General features: G+C 33.7%; 2 protein-coding genes across 6 annotated transcripts; one reads left to right on the forward strand and one right to left on the reverse strand.

Annotated features, from left to right (window-relative positions):
- The first annotated feature begins 1,180 nt into the window (after positions 1–1,180).
- LOC148573083 (uncharacterized) lies at positions 1,181–2,444 on the forward strand. Its single transcript, XM_088505665.1, has 3 exons — positions 1,181–1,449; positions 1,673–1,730; positions 2,088–2,444. Exons 1-3 carry the CDS (start codon positions 1,181–1,183, stop codon positions 2,442–2,444), a joined length of 684 nt encoding a protein of 227 aa, XP_088361791.1.
- On the reverse strand, positions 1,861–18,001 carry LOC107626831 (uncharacterized). Of its 5 annotated transcripts, none has more exons than XR_015905163.1 (22): positions 17,079–17,582; positions 15,886–16,141; positions 15,119–15,224; positions 14,895–15,036; positions 14,417–14,678; positions 13,697–14,073; positions 13,255–13,328; positions 12,113–12,263; positions 11,788–11,977; positions 11,304–11,496; positions 9,661–10,107; positions 8,814–8,871; positions 8,230–8,317; positions 7,201–7,275; positions 7,036–7,119; positions 6,714–6,857; positions 5,946–6,027; positions 4,805–4,887; positions 4,230–4,284; positions 3,577–3,650; positions 3,321–3,481; positions 1,861–2,591 (listed from the first exon to the last, which is right to left on the reverse strand). XR_015905163.1 is itself a non-coding variant. In XM_088504858.1 (22 exons), exons 2-21 carry the CDS (start codon positions 17,416–17,418, stop codon positions 3,585–3,587), a joined length of 3,273 nt encoding a protein of 1,090 aa, XP_088360984.1. In that variant the 5' UTR covers positions 17,419–17,559; positions 17,989–18,001; the 3' UTR covers positions 2,997–3,481; positions 3,577–3,584. The 5 variants fall into 5 exon arrangements, 2 of the variants coding, with proteins under 2 accessions (XP_088360984.1, XP_088360983.1); XR_015905162.1 differs by having other exon boundaries at positions 1,861–2,651; XR_015905161.1 differs by having other exon boundaries at positions 1,861–2,703.
- Between the last annotated feature and the right edge of the window lie 273 nt (positions 18,002–18,274).

The raw sequence follows: 18,274 nt of genomic DNA on the forward strand, positions 1-18,274 counted from the left end.
TGGAAATTTTATTAAAAAGTCAACGAAAAATCACAATTTAGGTACTATTGTCACACGGAACCCATTTTTATGGATACAACGTTCGTTTTCTTGTTTGATGGGTACTTTTATCAGTGTTCGCAAAATTCATGGGTACATATGGTAGTTTTTCCTGCAAGATTTTTCCATTGTATCGAAGAAAGCAAAATTAAACATGAACAGTGTCATGGATGAACTTATAAAACATTTACAGTATGATAAGCCTGATTTAACGGATGAGGATGACGAACCCTATCAATTCAAAGATGATACTTTTCGGTCTATTGATGAGATTGAGGAGCAATGGCGTCGAACTAATGTTGAATCTTCTGCTGATAAAGAAGACAAAAAAGTCACCAAAAATTTGACAAGGTAATGTATTTTATGATAGTGATAATGATGATAGAATTTTAAATGTGAGGAGCAAATATACGGGAGTGGATCCTCTCTAATGGGAAAAAAACTTGATAGTATCCAGTGTTTGATTTTACCATTCATTGTTTTCTCTCTTTTATTAATTTCTGGTCCCACTTATAGAATTAAAGGTGAGAGATCACACTTTATTCTCTCCAGTGAAAAAAAAAATGGAGAGGATCCATTTCCCGCAAATATACAATGCGCAAAAGGATCATTTTTGGGAAATAGAAAATATGACTATATGCATGAAAAGTATTTTAGGCACCACTTTATGAGAAGAGAAAAGAGAAAAGAGTTAAGGTATTTAATGATATTGAAATTTAAAACTCATTTTTTTTCAATAAAAAGTTTTTTCTTTCGGATTCTTAAGGTGGAATTTTAAGGTTGTTGGTTACCAACACTCTGATTTTGATGTTCCTTTTTAAATTTAACTGAAATACAAAAGATTATTCGATATAGAACTGCCTGCTAATTGCTTCTAGTTTGGTTAAAAATTTAGATAACGCTACATCACCAAGCTATTTTAGTAATCAAATAGGTCCAATAGTTTATATGCGCAATAAAAATCAGTTGAAAAAAACGAGACACACAATAATAATAAGAAAAAAAACCTTAGTTGAACTTGTTTACAAAAATAACTTTTTACCTAGCATTTTTATAAAAAGTTTTACCTTTTTTTTTCTTTTTTGGGATAACTATATATTATTCAAAGTAGCACAACCGTGCGAAAAATGGTGTGACAGAAATGGTGGTGAAATTGCAAATAGTGCTAAGTGCTAACCCATTATCAATGAGGGCGATCCACGAGAAAAGCCCAAAGGGGAAGAACATAGTGCTAGTGGCATTAGAGAACAGGCAAACCAGCATAGTTGAGGAGTTGAGGAAATTCAGTGAATGGGATAACATGATACAATCAGTGGATGATGAAGGTAATAATGCACTGCATTTGGCAGCCATGTACGGACACACAGCTATACCTTGGTATGTCTCTAGTGCTGCCATGCAAATGCACTGGTATGTCTCTGGATTCTTGCACTTTCATATTAAAATTGTGAAAATTTGTCTGATATATGAATTTTTAGGGGAAAAGTTGTCAATAAACCCGATTCTAGTTGTAATTTGCAGTTTGCCATGTCTCTCTCTGCAATTTTGACAACTTACCTCTAGGAATTGTAGACACACCTTTATTACTTTATCTAGGCTAGTAGGCTTAATTATTGTGAAACCACTCCTGTAGGTACTGTTTGGTTTCAAATATTGGAACTGAGAATTTGGATTCAACATTGTGTTTGGCTGTCAGGATTAGAGTTTCAACACACAATTTTAGTCCCTTCAGTACATCCAAAGAATAAAGACACAGAGAACTAAAATTTTTTAAAACAAAAACTAAAATTTTAACAATATTTTCTTTAATAATTAAAGATATTTTAGTAAATATTTTTATTTTATTTCCATATTTATCTTGAACCAAATATGATATTTCGACATAACCCAATCCTGTACACTTTATGCCAAACTTAATATAGACTTAATTTAATCTGAATCCCTGTCTCCCTTCCAAACACAATTATAGTATTCATGTAGTGCTACTAAGTACTAACCTTTTTAATTACTTTCTTCCTATTCCATGCATTTTTAATTTGAAAAAGCAGTATGTGAAAGAAATTGTATCGGCAAACCTAATTTTCAAAGACAACAACAAAGGTGAGATCTCAGGTGAGAACTTCATCGAAAGCCACAAGGAACTTGTGCGTGAAGGCAGTGAATGGCTAAGAAACACGGCGGAGTCTTGCTCTGTGATGGCATCACTCATAGAAGGCGTTTCCTTCACCACATCAGGCAATATATCCGTCGGCAACAACAATAACGATATGCCAAACCTAGAAGGAAAACTGTCATTCGACACATTTGCCATGTTGTCATTGGTTGCGCTTTGCTTCTCCATCTCGGTGCTGATCGTGTTCCTTTCCATCCTCACATCAAGGCAACAATCGAAAGATTATTCGTGATTTGGTTTGCCACGGAAGCTCCTTTTGCGGGTTGAGCTCCCGCTTGTCAATACGTTTCATGCTCATCTTTTTGTGCTTCATATCTCTTTGTTCTCCAAGATAGGATACAGGATGTGATGTTTGTCACCTATGGCGCAACCTCTGTGCCTGCTACTTTTTTTGCCATGATACAGTTCTCATTATCTCGGGATCTCGTTTTAGCCATTCCTTGCAAGGTTCCAAGGCCAACACCCAAGGAGAAGAAATATAATTGTTACATCTTCCATGACCAAAAAAAAAAGTTTGTTACATCTTCTATTGTATCTAATTAGTAATTACGCAGTGTCTTAACACGTGTGCTGTATTTTAAGTGTGACTTGGTAAGTTCCACATCCAAAGACATTGTCGCTTTTTCTTTTCTTTTCTTTTTCTTTTTTAAAAAGGCGAGGTCGTGGTTTTTCATTTAATCTTTGGAGTTGAATTTCATTATATCTGGATTCTTTCTATGGATTCATTATGCGAGCAATTGTTAAAAACAACAAAATATACAATGCTATAAATCAAACAATGCTATAAATCAAACGATTTGGTGGATATCCTATCAAGGTAAATGATCGTAATTTCCCCTCACTGTCAATACGGGTGACATTGGTGGTTACGCTTTCTGATTGAAACTTTCTCTTTTTACTTTCCTACTCTTCTCATCTCTTACCGTAATATTCATATTGTACAACACTTTGTATGCAGCCACCATATCATTTTCACCATACCTCTATTGTAAATTTCTTTTTATCCATAATTTTGCTTCATCCAAAACTAGATATCTCAAGAAAACAATCTTGTCTATGTCTCAATGTACAATACAGAAGTATGATAAGCACAGAGTGATTTTCGTACCTGTTAGTAGTCATTGTGGCTTTTAGTCGTCCTTTTGTCAGGGATGTTCATGTATTTCAACAATTCTTCTTCTTGCACCATCATCTATTTCCGTTGGGTGGGTCAGTGATAGGAAACAAAGGATGTTTCATCCTCTAGATTGAATATTTTGAAGTTGTTTCCTGTATGGTCTCATCCATTGGCAACTTTCAGATTAGTAAGTTTAAATAGCTCAAGAATGAAATAATATCATGGGTAGGACATAAGGTAGTTTTACCCAACAAATCATCCTCTCGGGGGAGATTGGAAATAGGGATGCTGCAATGCCTCATCAACGCTTATCCGGTCCTCCTACAATTTTAACACCATTAGATACAGTAGAACCCAAAGGAAAGGTTAAAACATTCTCAGGGTAGTAAATAATCATAATAAGAAGAGAATGCTTCATTCTCATCTTATTAGCAATAGACTATTTAGTAGCATGATAGGCTTCTACTCCTATCATAAAGAGTTCGTAGAAGAGCTACTTGAAACAGGCACCTGGATTTAAATGTTGAGAATAAGGTAACGACAATTTAAGCACTTTTGATAGATCGGGGTGAGATGTTATACAATCCTTTCCATCATATAGTGAAACATCACACTTAACCTTATCAATTGAAAACAAAATTGAGAGGATTCGTTTTCTTTTGACGGTAATTAGAAAGAAGTGATTACTATGGTGCCTAAAAGGTAGTGCCTAACTTACTAAAAAAGGTTAAAAATTAATATTTAATTTAGAAAGTATAAAAGTAAATAATTTTTAAAAATTTAAAAATTACTATAAAAGATAAGTTAAGCAAAATTTAGACACCAACTCATAAGCACCATAGAATTGGCCTTAAAAAAGATCACAAAAGTAAAAGAAGCAAACTTAATCAAAATACTCACTGGGTCCCACTGTAACAGATGGCGCACTAACCGCAAAGCCCAGATATTTGAAAAACTGAAAGGATTAGAAAACATTATGACAAGAAAACAATTTCATCATGAGAGAAGACTAGACAGTAGACATTGGTCTTGTTTGTTTGTGCTTCGGGGATAAAAGAAATATTGTTACATTTTAAAAAATAAGTATTTATTTTATTTTTTGAGTTCTTTGTTTGTTCTTAAATAAAAGAACAGAAGCAGGAAAATAAGCAGTTTTTCTCAAGGTTCTAAAAATCTATCAATAACTAAATATATAATAAAAATATTATACATTTCATTTTTTTAAAAAATTGTTATGTAAAATATATTTAGTCATGACCATAATTGTAATTTTATACAAAAAGTTACTTATTATATATTTCTCATATCCAAATAGCTTAACTGCTTCTGATATTAATAAAAAATACTTTATATTTATATCAAAATACAAAATATTTTTCTGCTATTTCTGAAACACTTATCTCAACCGCTCAAACAAACGAGACCATGATAAAATAAAATGATAAAATGTAAGCCTCAAAAGAAATCAAGCTAACCCTATTTTAAGAGGATCTCGACTCTTTATTTGATGAGAAAAGAATTCTTCCGAGCATTTCCAAGATGCAGGTGAAACGCCAGCCTACATGAACAATCCAAGAATTTAATCAGCGCAACAAAAATGTTATGTGTAGACTAAAATCAGCCTCCATTATTGTATAAATATATGTACTGTTTCTCACATTTTGAACGTGTATTTTGTATTCTAACATATATTCTATATGACTAATTTGGTAGCTATTTTTTCGTGTACCCTTAGTATTGTTGATTATGTTGGACAGTTGGAAGACATCGTCTTTCCAACAATAATATAATTGGAAAGAATCATATAGAGAACTTAATTTAAAGGTCCATCTTCCCTAGAGAAATGAAATTCTAATTTCATCCATGTAACTATCCGCCACCTAATAAAACAAGACTTAATTGTGATTATCATTTATCATTGTCATCTTCATGGTCCATGGATTTATAAGCAAACCAAGTTCTCTGTTCAATTGTTTTCTTTTGTTTTTCTTTTGGTCCACAAAAAAGATATTCCCCATGGGTGGGATAGCTGGCCTGGAATTTTAAGGTTTTCCATGCCCAAGGTTAGAATCGAATCCTCCACACTTGGTTAAGGGAGGATAACCAGATGAGCCTTTTTCACTCAACCACACCCCCTGGGTTTTAAGCAGACCATTTCTGTTAGTGGATAGTTTGTGCATTTTTCTATGTGCTTTTCTTATTTATATATATATAAGAAGTAAGATCTTGGTAGAAGAAACATGGCCTAATATGACCGGAAATTAAATCGTGTGTTTATTCCTTAAGTGAAAATCAGAGGTTGAGATTCTATGGAGACTCTCCAGCTGTAGTTAGTTAGTAAGCTCTTTGGAATAAACTAGCACAAGATACATATTCAAGTTCTTAACACTGAAAAATGAACATGAAATCAAAAGTCTCCAAGGTAGTATAAGATTTCGTATATATGCTATCTGAGTCCAAGTACATGCTATCAAAGCCTATGTACTAAGCCGAGATGCAGGTTTAATCTCCACTTATTTTTTTCCTTAACTTAAGGGGAAACCAAAGAGATGGAAACTTTTCTTGTTATATGAATGAAATATAAAAATGTTAGCCTATGTTGGATAGTAATCTAACCTGGTTAGCTCTGTGATACTTTTTTGAGGAACTTCTGGATATCTCAGGGATTAAGATACACAATTCCATGAATGATCTGAGTCTGTAAACGCATTAATAAAAGAAAGAGTTACAATTATAGAGTTGAGCGATTCAAAAGAACTAATGAATATTTAATTCCTTCAGGAACAACCTATTACATAAGAACAAATACTAAAGTCCTATGTTTAAGCCATTAACTATATTTTGGAACCCACCCCCAATGCATGAAAAAACTTCAAAGATATAGATATGACAAATGATTTGAGGAAACTGTACGAACCTTTTAGTTGTCAGACAAAACTAGGCCTATTAAAAACTTGTGAAGACTTTTTTGGAGCAAATTCCTGAGAGGTTTTAACAATAAATACCTAAGACCTAACATCCAAGAACTAATGAAATTCAATGTTACAACAAAGTCAATGATTATATATATATATATATATATTCCCAATATACAAAAATGCAAAGAGCGAGTTTCCCAAATGGCTAAAAACATTTCAAAGAAAAATGAAAAGTTGTTCAGGTCAAACCAAAGCAGAAGGCATCTCTACAAACAGACAACCATCTAAAGGGAGATCATTCATTTTGAATTTGCCACTTCCCATTAGTATAAATTTGCATCTTTTGTGCATAGCAGGAAAGAAAAAGAAGCGACGGGTAGACTATCAAAGAGGGTCATTTGAAATCATGGTTACTACAAAAGGTTAGGACATAAGACATAGGACTACAGTCTTAACAGTCACTTACCTGTAAGCCAGCTCCTTCACACCCTCATTCCAGCCGTCAAGATGCTGGTCCAAAAGAGTTTGTGTTAAAGCATCGATCTGGAAAACATTTGGTGTCCCTAAGACCAACTCTAACATTACAACACCAACACTCCACATGTCATATCTGTGATAGAAGAAAGGTTGAATCAATAGCCGAAGGAAGTAGTGCATAAATTTGTCAAATTAAGAAGCATCCATCCTTTGCAAAAATGATAAAATGAAATGAAGATGCATGTGGACGTTCCTCTTAAAGAAGAAAGCTTTGAATAAAAGATGTTGCCTTCATGTAAAACATGACATACTTCAAAGTTGAGCTTGTTGGGCCTTGATACCACGTAGCATTTAGCAAAGCTTCAGGAGGTGTATACTCATAAGTTTGTTCAGCCCTGAAGAAGCACAGGCTATATTTAGCACAATCACAAAATTATATAAGCAATAATCAGTATGCAGAGAGAGAAGCGAGATACCTAGAAGGCCCAGCTGAACCATATAAATGCTTCAATGTGAATTCATCAATTCCACTGCCAAAGTCTATAACACGCCTGAAAGAATCAGAAAAAGGGAATCAAAATCATTACGCAAAACCAATAAATCAAGGAGACATAGACAAGCGCCCAAATAATTGGATATCCAAATCAAATTTAGAGATAAGCACTAAGCAAGTCTTCTTGCCACTGCAGCTAATCAAACGACCCTAATAATTATTGGTTAGAAAAATTGTTAGTGAGAGAGAACAGACATTTGAGCATATCAAACCATCTCCAAGTGGCCTTAAATACTTATATTTACATTTGCTGAAATGTCAGTCAGACAGCCAGTCAGCCACCAAACATACCTTATTCTGGGATCAGGTGAACAGTAAATATGCATCTAAATGTATAGAATTGAAATGATCACAACATTAGTAATGCAATGGAAAAAGATCTAATTCTTCCAAAGCCAAAGAGAATCAAGAAGACATAAGCTTAACTTGCATCAGGTTGGTAACAGAGTTAGAGAAGCTAGAAGATCAGTCTTCCAGTTCTCAGCCATTTAAAGAGAATGATCACAATGAATTAGTGCATTGTTCACAAATAGCAGAGCTGTAGAACTTAAGCTTCTTGAAATTTATGATAAATATGTGATTTACCATTGCTGTCCAACCAACTATAAATTGTGGTGGAAAGAGAAAGAAGGGCTGACATATAAATTTAAATATCATACATTACAAAGTGAACTTCAATAGCCAAGAAGTGTTTCAGATATACCAAAACTATGATAGAAGTAAAGATCAGGCAAGACTTTATCATTCTGTTGGACACTAAAAACTACGGTTAAAGTGCACAATATTGCTTAAACATTAATTGATCCAATCATATTATAAACTTAATTAACTAGACAAATCTGAAGTCCAAGCATTATAGCATATAGAGTAAAAATGTTTCCTATCATTTAAGAAAGAAGGCGGTCAAAATAAAAGCAGAGTACTAAAATTGAAGAAAGATACTTTACTGTACATTTTGGTGGAGAAACTATTTAGTTTAGTCGGTATATCTTTCAAACATCTTCCAGTCTCCTGATCTTCAAAGCATATCACCATATTTTCTTCCAAAAATCAAATGACCCAAGTCAGTTTTTACAGAGAAACAAAATTTTCAATTTAACACTGCATAACAATAAAAACAAAATTCAAATATATACATAAAAGATGGCATGCTTGTATGGACTATGAAAAATGGGCAAACATAGGCATTGTGATTACGATTAAATACCAATCAGACACTAAAGAGATCCTCCAAGTTTGAGATGAAATTTGTTCCAATTTTCCCAGATATGATTTGAGCTTAATTTTTGAGGGAAAAAAAGAATGAAACAAAATGCAGATACACAAATTACAAAAAGTAGATCTATTGTACAGTAAGAGCTTGGTTTACCGTAAAAGGATAAAAGCTGAACAAAAGAAGCCACTTAAAACAATCATACATGCTGCTTGAAAAGTACCGACTTCCAATTTAACCGTGAAAAACTAATTGGTATTATTTAGATTCATATCTAAATTAACACAAAATACTTCAGCACAACAAATTAACCCCATACTTACCAGGTTTAATGTCCCTGTGTGTAATATTGCGATCGTGACAAGATTTCAGCGCCAGAAACTGAGGAAACAAATAACAAAATCAGAAAATCTGACGAGATTTCAACATAGCCAGAGAAACAGAACATGCCCACCTTTTTTGTGTTGCCAACAAAAAGAAAATTAAAAAAAAAAAAAAGCAACACGCACCACCAAAACATTAAAAAAAGAAAAAGAAAAAGAAATAGGAAGAAGATATGGGGATATTCAAATATGTAGCCTCCAAAGCTTTCCACAATTGAGCAATAAATGGTGACCATATGACCAAAGTAGGAGCACCATAAATATTTTTGAAATTGAGAACTGTATACTTCTGAATAAAAAACCTATTTTTTCATATTAACCACAAATTTCACACCTGAAAACATATAGTGCAGGGGTTTATTATAATATAACCACAAGAAAAAGAAAAATGCATGTGTCAGAATAAGGAAAAGTTAATAGTTCAACAAAGATATATAATATGCTAAAATATTTCTGCAAAAAAATGAAAAGCATCCTAACAAGACTGATCTCGCTTTTATATTACCTTTGCATTCTTTTCTTCTTTTGTTTATTCTTTTGTTCTCTCCCAAAAACAATTTATTTGTCCACATTCTGTGTTTATACAAATCACTTTTGCCAAAAGACCAAAATAGCAAATTAACAAAAATAGTAATAACATAGAATAAACATCTTTATTTTGTCCTTGTCAGGGTAAAAGAGTTGTGTAGTATCTATTAAGATTTTGTAGTGTATTTTAAATGCCAGTATAAACCATAAAGGCTGCTAATAAAACAAAACCCCCTTGGAACCCACATTAATGACATACCAGCTGCCAGATAAGGTTGCGCATTTCCTCTTGCCCTTCTTCTGTTGTTTTCAACCAATGCCACCACTTCGATGGACGCAGTATTTGGACATGTTTTACTTGCTCAGTCTTTTCTTTCTCAGCAGTATCATATGGATCTTCCACAGTATACAAAAGTTTAGACAACGATACGCCTTCAAAACTGAATACAAGCCAAATTTCATTGGACCGAGATTCAAAAGACTCCACATATCTTGCAATATGGTTCAAGCCTTCTTCATATACAGATCTTTTCGACCAAAATTTGTTTGAAAATGTATTCTCAAACCCAAATTGTGATGTTTCCAAGAGACAGTTTGGTTTTTCAGCTGATAGCAGATCTTCAAAGCTTGAGGAGGCATTTAAAAAAATTTCTCCAAAATATTTCTCCCTCAGGCCACTTAAGTAAACAGCAGACCCTCTCTCTACCTGTTTAGTACATCTACATGTTATTTGTGTTACATGCTTACAATGTGTAATTATACAAAAATGCCTCTTTAAAACAAAATATTGCACAGGTCAAAGCTGGAAAGATAAAAAGCTTCACAGTGGATATCCAATCTGACATAAAAATAAACAAGTCTCCTTAGAAACAAAAACTAGTGTGGAAACAACTTCTAATTTCAGAAACTGATTACTCATTGGACAGTGCAGACTTCATTAAGACTAGAAGAAACCAGCTTTACTTCGAATGGAAATATTTATTTTATCCCAAGGTCTTTTTGACTTATGATGGGTACAAATTAGAGCATGGGGGCAGGAAGGAGATAAATGTAGGCTACAGATAAGAAAGGACAAAGTTCAATTGACATGCCATGAGAAAGTTTCACTTAAAATAAGTAGAAAAGGAGGAAAGCAAAAAAGGATGGGGCATTAGGTGGGATTCAATGGGAAAACAAAAATAAAATAGAGACTAAGTGAGAGAAGTCACAAGGTATTGAACAGACACAATAACTGACTACAGAAATCACAATTAGGAGATAATAATATAATATTTCTTTTTCAGTTTTATTTAGATATAATTGCAGAGAGAAATGAATTGACCTATAACACGATCCAAAGCATAAAATATAAGTTGAAGAGGAACAAAAATCATCAACTACAAGAGTTAAGTAAGCATCTGCCTCTCAGGCTAAATAATCAACAGAGCAATAAAGAATGCATATGATATGATAGAACTGGACTTAATTGAGCAGAAAAAGAAAGTATATATCGTTATTACTAATCCATAAGCAGTGACAATGGAATTCTCAAGAGATCCCATGCTCCTCAACAACATCACCACCAGCAAAGTCTTATCCCACTAAGTGGGGTTAGCTACATGGATCAAACAACGTAATTGCACCCTATTGTGTATCATGTCTGAACTCAGCCCATACATGCTTAGAAGATTCCTTACTCTTTGGAGATCTGAAATTTCTACCTAATCAGTAGATACCCTCTTCCTCCCTAAAATTGTGTTCTATACATCTCACATTTCTAAATACAAAGGCCCGTGCATTTCAAATTGCTGAATACAGAGGACCACCAATCACTACCAGCTACCTATCAGCATATTGACAACTAAAGAGATCCTAATGCATTCAAACCATCAAAACCAGTGATTTTTTGCTTCAAGTTATTACCATTATACGCTTCAAAATATACAGAGTATAGTTAGTGGAAGCATCCTGGAAATCATTGGTGTTTGAGCTGTCATTTCTATTATTGTCATTGTTGCTCATTTCTGCAGCATTAATCCCTTCATTACAATTCCAATGAAAAGCTAACCATACTTCACCATATGATCCACGACCGAAACTCTTCTTTAGTTTGTACCTAAGCACAATATGCAAATTGGTTAAATTGTTAGACTAAAGAAAAAACACTTCATAGCTCAAAGAACCAAATTTGCACAAAAACAAATGCTCTAACTTCCCACCATAAGAACACAATGGTAATCATATGATAATACAGACCTTTCTTGTAAAATTAAAAGAAAGGGGATTCTCAAAACTGTATGAACATATAAAGTAACTCTTCCATTAGAAATGAATCCCCCTAATCTTTTACTAGGAACTATTTTGGCTTCTACATGTGTCAATACACTGGGATCCAAAGCAGATTTACCTTGATTCAGGCATTGAATAACCAGAGGATCCATTATGTGAACCAGTATCATGTAAAGGAATTGATTCAAGAAGACCAATAAAATTTGCAAATGCTTCAGGATTTATGCATTGTTCTTTAGATTCATTAACAGTCGGACCAAGTTGTAAGCAGAAGTTTTGGTTATCATACAAATATGCTGGACCATTTACTGCAGAAAAAAAAAGGGAAGAACCAAACAGTATTTGAGTGTCTATAGATAAACTGAAACTTGATAGCAATCATAATAGGCCGACAAAAAGTGCACCACTATGATATGATTAAGGAATATGACATGGTTGCTTACCAGAATGTTGATGTGTATCTGGTAAGGGCTGAGGTAGTCCATATAAATAATCTTCCCAGTCAGTACTTTTGGTAGGCTGCTTAGAGTCCACAAGATCATCAAGATTTTCAGATAAATAAAAACATCCAAAATCTCCATGTTTCACTTCAACCTATCATAAAAAAAATGAAGACATACGTATTCATTTAGATTAACTTTGATCATATGGAATTTTATTTCAAATTGAATGAATGATTACTTATAGATCGTAGTGAATTCTATTTCAAATTGAAGCAACTTTCAACCAACATTACTTATAGATTAGCCTTGTATACATAATATTACAAAAACAAAAAATAAGAAAAAAAAAGTCGAACACAAAAGAGCAAGAAATTGGTAATCAAACTCTACATAAACAATACCTAATTTTCTCCTCCTTTTTATCGATTGAAAAATAAAACCTTAATTAGGCTAAGGTAAAGAAATGTAAGTTTCTTGTCTAAGTAGGAAGGTGCAAACCTTCCCACTCACTTCATCCCAAAAATACAATAAAAATGATATCAATTAACATGATAATACACCTCTATCTTTCTTTGCTGCTAAAATGTTAAGTACCTAAAGAAAGTGGGAAATCACACCTTAAAAGCTAGTTGTTAAGGGAGAAGAACCCACTCTCCTTAAATACAAGCATCCCATACTCCCTGATGTGGGGCTTTGGGCACCCCATAATACCCAAGTCCCTAACATAAAATTACAGCCCTGTCTAAGCTTCAATTTCTCAATTTCCTATTTTCTTGGAGAAATAATTTCGCAATTCTTGTATCATGATTTCAAGTTTTCCAGTAAAGCAGGTTGATCCTCTTCAGAAAATTTTAAACATATAAATCAGTCCAATGACAGTAAATTTTGTATGCCAAGTTTTCTCCTCCAATGCAAAAAAGTTAACAGATCCACAACTGACTCAAAACACATTTTTCAAGAATCACGGCATGAGAGTCCACTAATTAGCACAGACAAACAATCATCCTGTAAGATGTTTAAACAATATCAATCTGCTCACAAGAATCAATTCATTCATTATTCCATCCGGCAACTTATACGAGAAAGACAAATTAAATATGGAAGAAAATAAAAATAGTAAATTTCCATGGTGTCAGCCATACCAATATACGCTTAAACTTGGTATCCACCGCATGAGGATGCCTCAAGTGCATTACATCAGATATGACGTCATTAGCTGAACAAGATACAAAATAAAATTAGCTGATAAGCATCAGTACCAGGAGTACAAGTTGTCTACCTAAAGGCATAACCAAATCAACCAACGTCATAACCAATCAAATTTGTTCTATAAGTTTCTCAGTATATAACATGGCAACTTTGATTTTTATTAAACAAGGGATACTCACAATGCACACCAAAAATATTTACAACTTAATCTAAGTAGAACAACCACGTCTAGCCAATGAATATGTGTTAATATATGCTACAACAAGCCACAGATTTCTTTTACATTTGTATATCACATAACAAGAAGATAATTTGAACAAACAGAAGGAATGAGTTGTGGCGTGAAGTATCATTATTTGAATTCAAAATATATACCTAAACTTCTTGAAGCAAGTTCCTGCAGTGCAAGCAGAGGATAATCAGCATCCCTCTTCTCAATATAGCTTCTCCTAAGCGAGTTTGCAGAAACTTTGGCAGATTCCAGAGGAACAACAACGGCGGCCACATTATCCATACTGCCCTTTCTGAAGGCAGTGTTGACAATGAAATCTGCTAACGAATATGAAGGTGAAGGTGAAGGGGCACACTCTGATTCTATATTATTAGAGAAAGAGTGTACTTCCCATAACAAATCACAGACTTCCTGCATGCTCATCTTCTCAAAAACACCATCGGATGCAGCCACTAAATAGCTATCATTGGCAGTCAGAGGCTGCCAATCAGTCACTTCTGGCACAGATATAACACCATACCTGTTGGCAATTTCATCAAGAAATGCATCAGAATTTCAAAATATATCTCTAGACAGTACAGATACCAATCACTCTAAGATCTAACGACGACCCATTTGTGGTTTTATTTTAGTATTTTATCTCTACAGATTGGAGTTAGCATGTACTGAGGCCAAGTTTACCCTAACTATTTTTGTTGAAAGTTTTAACACAAAGGGCAAGTCCACCCTTACTGAGAAGTCAGGACACATTTTGATTTTAAATTTTTGGGATAAAAGATTAACAATTTAATTATGAACGAGCAACCAAAGTTATTTCTATGCAAGATTGGGGTTCATGTAAAAAGGATTTCCACTAAACCTACCTTTTAAAGAATACATCACCAATTGCCCGTGTAATAGCCAGCTGGCCATTTACACGAGGCACTCCCCCCCAATTTATAACTTGACCACCAGCTGCTTCCACCCGAATCCTTTCATCATCTCTGTCTGGGTGATGATCACTGGTCAATTCTTTTACAGCAAAATGAGTCAGTCCATGGGAGGAAGCTAACTTATACTTTTCACGATTCCACACAGCAACAGAACCATCAAGCTCTTTCTGCCTATATTGCTTCAGTAATAAGTCTACAAATCATAAGAAAGCAAAATTAATTCTATTCATATTTCCATAAAACAAAAAAGTTAAGCTTGTTGCTTTATCATGATGAGTGCACACATCATTTTTCAACTCTATTAAAGAACAATAGAATAACAAAGAATATCCTATATTTCTATTTATGCTTTTAAAAAGCTCCATCTTGAACATTGCAAGTTTGGCTACATTTCCCTAATCTTTCTCACCTTTGGCCTCTCTAGGAGACTGAAAATTTTCAGAGCACAAGAAAGCCTTAGAATCTCCAATATTGGCAACTAAAATGTTATCATCTGCCATCAATATAATGATTGCCGTAGACCCTGAATGAAGACTATTTCTGAAGGCTTCCTTCATAGTTCAATTGAAAGATGTCAATATGAGAACAAAAATCATATAAAACTTTTACAACTGAACATGAAGTAAATTTTACCTCAGAAAATTTTGCATCAATATCATGGATAGCTCTCAATAATGCTTCCTTCAAAATTTCCAAGTGAAAAGAATCATCAAAATTTGCAGAAAATGTATTTTGGAACCTGGAAAAATAATCTAATTGAGATAAACATAATCATACAAATGCGAGGAATAAAACAAATTTGTAAATAATATCTGAAGCCCTTATAGCATGCTTGGTTTAGCATTTAAAACTCCAAAACCATGGTTTGAACAAAACCAACATAAGACATTTTCTGAACAAACTACAATATAGCCTTCCACTAGAGAAAACAAACCAATTGTAAAGCCAAACCAAAGTAAGCAGCAGAATGAACACTCTAAAACTCATTTATAACAGGCAGATGCTTGTTGTAAGTCCTTGAAAGGAAACACCATCATTCATGTAACTTTGACATTCACTTCATTGTAGAAACCAACCCTTCTCCAAAACGATGATGAGCAAAGCATAACAAACTATAAACTTGATTCTCAAATCAATAGAACTAACTATACCATTAGTGTGCATCTGGATTGGCTGATTTTGCATTCCAAATAACTTATAATCCAAATAATGCTAAGAGAACATCTAAACACAGAAGCATGCACTTAGCAGACATTAGCTTTCAAGACAAATATGAAATATTATTTGATTAATAATAAAAATCAGCTTTAATAGACAAATAACGTTAATAAATTATTATTGATTTTCACAAATAAACAAATAAATAAAGATAAAATAAAGGTACTATAGGAAGTAGGTACCTTTCAAAATGCAGCTCATGCCAACCTAGAATCTCCTTCCACCTACGCATCATGTTCAAACGATTGTGCTCTCTCTGGTGATGCACTGTTCCCCTTGTTTTTGATATAACAGAAAAAGCTGCATCAAGTAAAAAATAGGTGTGCAATACAAAATACTCCATCAGAAGCTTTGACGCCATTTCACTAGCTTCAGCACCATTGTGCCCGTCAAAAACTGCCACGATTCCCACCGCAACCTCCCTGATCCCATCCGCATCTGGTCCAACCACCACCATGTAATGAGTATAATTATACTTAGCTCAATTATTGTAAATACTAAATAGCATTAGATATTAGATAATATTAAAATAGTATAAATATGACATACGAATTGTAATAATAATAAGCCAATAAGTGAAATGTGAAATGTATTTAGGATTTAGAAATCTTTTCTCTCTGAATTATCTCTCTTCTCTATCCCAAATTCCCAATTATGATTATACATTCACCCTAATTCTAGAAATTACAATAGTTCAATCAATACCATTACAAACCAAATCAAAAGAAAGAAAAAATTGCAGCCAACACTTCAAATTAAAGCTTCTCTGAAAACACAACAAACTTTCAACCATCGAATTAAATAAAATAGCGTCCCACATTCATTGCCATAAATTCTTGCTTCTTCCTGGAGACAATGCTGGAAAATTTTAATCCATGGTTTTAAACCATACATTACATCCTTTGGGTGCGGCTAACGCGGGATGCTTTTTTTTTTGTGCAATCACAAACACATTTGCATGTTGTGATCTCCGCAGTCACTTAGCAGCAGCAATTGTGGCAGTATCAGCTGCAGTTTTTCTGGAATTACAATAATCTCAATGCAACAGTAACTGCAATTCCAATTGAAGATTTTTTCTAGAAACACACTTATTGCCTTGAATTGTTACTTCTTAGTAGTTTTGAATTGCTAGTGACAACATCAATGCTACTGTTATTACATGCAAATGTAATTTTCTACTATTGTGGACTCCACAATCGATCGCGACTGCATTTGCTGCGGCATTTCCTTTAATTTCAATCATTGCAACCGCAGTTGCAATTGCGGCTTGCAACTCAGGTGCAGCTTTTTTTTCCCGAAATTTCAATCTCAACAAACAATCGCAATTGCAAATTAAAATAACAACTGTGAAGAACCCGTTAGGAATCGGCGTTACCGGGAAACGGAATCCGGAGATCGAGGACGCAGAGAGTGCGGTCCTCCTGGGAGGAACGGCTGCCCTGGAGCATGGCGGACTGGCAACGCGGCGTCGCATGAGGCGGAGAGCGGCGACTACGGTGGTAATCGGAATCGTCGTCTTTGCCTTCGCCTTCGGGAAGCTTCCATCGGGGACATTTCGGGGATTTAAAGACCGCGGGAGCACCGCCGTTTCTGTAAACCGTCAAGCAGGTGGAAGACTCTCCGCGAACGCAAGGGATTTTGATTATGGAAAGAAGAATAAGAAACCCTAAGAAGGAAACAAAGAGAAGCGATGATTGTAGTGGAGCGTGAAGCATGTTTTAAGTGTAATGAAAAATTGAAGTGTAGTTTATTGCCATTGGAGTATTGCTAAGTTAGTTTCTGCAAGTTTCATTGCTTGTTGCTTCCGAAATCCCAATGTTTGTTAGTTCTACGCGCCAAATATCTTCCCTCAGATACTAAGAACGGGTGGCAACGGGGCGGATAAATTGCATAGAATTTGCTTCTTATTTGTAAGACTGCAAATAGTCAAATAATAAAAAGTTAAACTCTAATTCATTTTTGTCCGTTTCTATAATTATTAAAATTTAACAAATAAAATTAAATTTTAAAATTTATATAACTATCTTCACATATATAACATAAATTAAAATAAAAATTTAAATATAATATAATATTATTAATTATTTTATATATATTATATATATTATATATTAAAATTATATATATATTATATATATTGAGGTGGGTAGAAAAAAGTATTACCTAAACCCGATCCGTTTCGGTCTGCCCTGCCCAAAAAATCTTTTCAATAAAAATTTGTTCTGGATGAACAAAAATGAAGTAGGTACTCCCAGATTCAGATGGTGTTGACATCCTTATAATACTAAATACAACTATACAAGTTTAAAAGCAAGTTGCATTCCTTCTTTGGATTTTGAGAAATCTAGATCCTGTTTGAATTTTAACTTCAAAAACTAAAGTTTAATTTTTTACTTTTAAATATATTTTTTATATTATTTTTTAGTTTTATTTATAAAATAAATAATAAATAATTATATTTTATCTCAGAAATAAAATTTAAAATTTAAAAATTTAAATTTAAATTAAAATATAATCCATAATGTCATTTTTATTTGAATACCAATAATATTAAGAATTTAATTTTGATGA

This window comes from Arachis ipaensis, chromosome B2 (genome assembly GCF_059453495.1).
Source record: "Arachis ipaensis isolate K30076 ecotype BB chromosome B2, ASM5945349v1, whole genome shotgun sequence".
In the NCBI taxonomy this organism is placed as follows: domain Eukaryota; kingdom Viridiplantae; phylum Streptophyta; class Magnoliopsida; order Fabales; family Fabaceae; genus Arachis; species Arachis ipaensis.

Coding starts and splice junctions, on each gene's coding strand:
- LOC107626831 (XM_088504858.1), bottom strand. CDS start 17,418: ATGCTTCACGCTCCACTACAATCATCGCTTCTCTTTGTTTCCTTCTTA. Junction 13,329..13,696: donor ACTTGCTTCAAGAAGTTTAG/GTATATATTTTG, acceptor TATCTTGTTCAG/CTAATGACGTCATATCTGAT. Junction 7,120..7,200: donor GGTTCAGCTGGGCCTTCTAG/GTATCTCGCTTC, acceptor GTGCTTCTTCAG/GGCTGAACAAACTTATGAGT.
- LOC148573083 (XM_088505665.1), top strand. CDS start 1,181: ATGGTGGTGAAATTGCAAATAGTGCTAAGTGCTAACCCATTATCAATG. Junction 1,450..1,672: donor GCTGCCATGCAAATGCACTG/GTATGTCTCTGG, acceptor CCACTCCTGTAG/GTACTGTTTGGTTTCAAATA. Junction 1,731..2,087: donor ATTCAACATTGTGTTTGGCT/GTCAGGATTAGA, acceptor TTGAAAAAGCAG/TATGTGAAAGAAATTGTATC.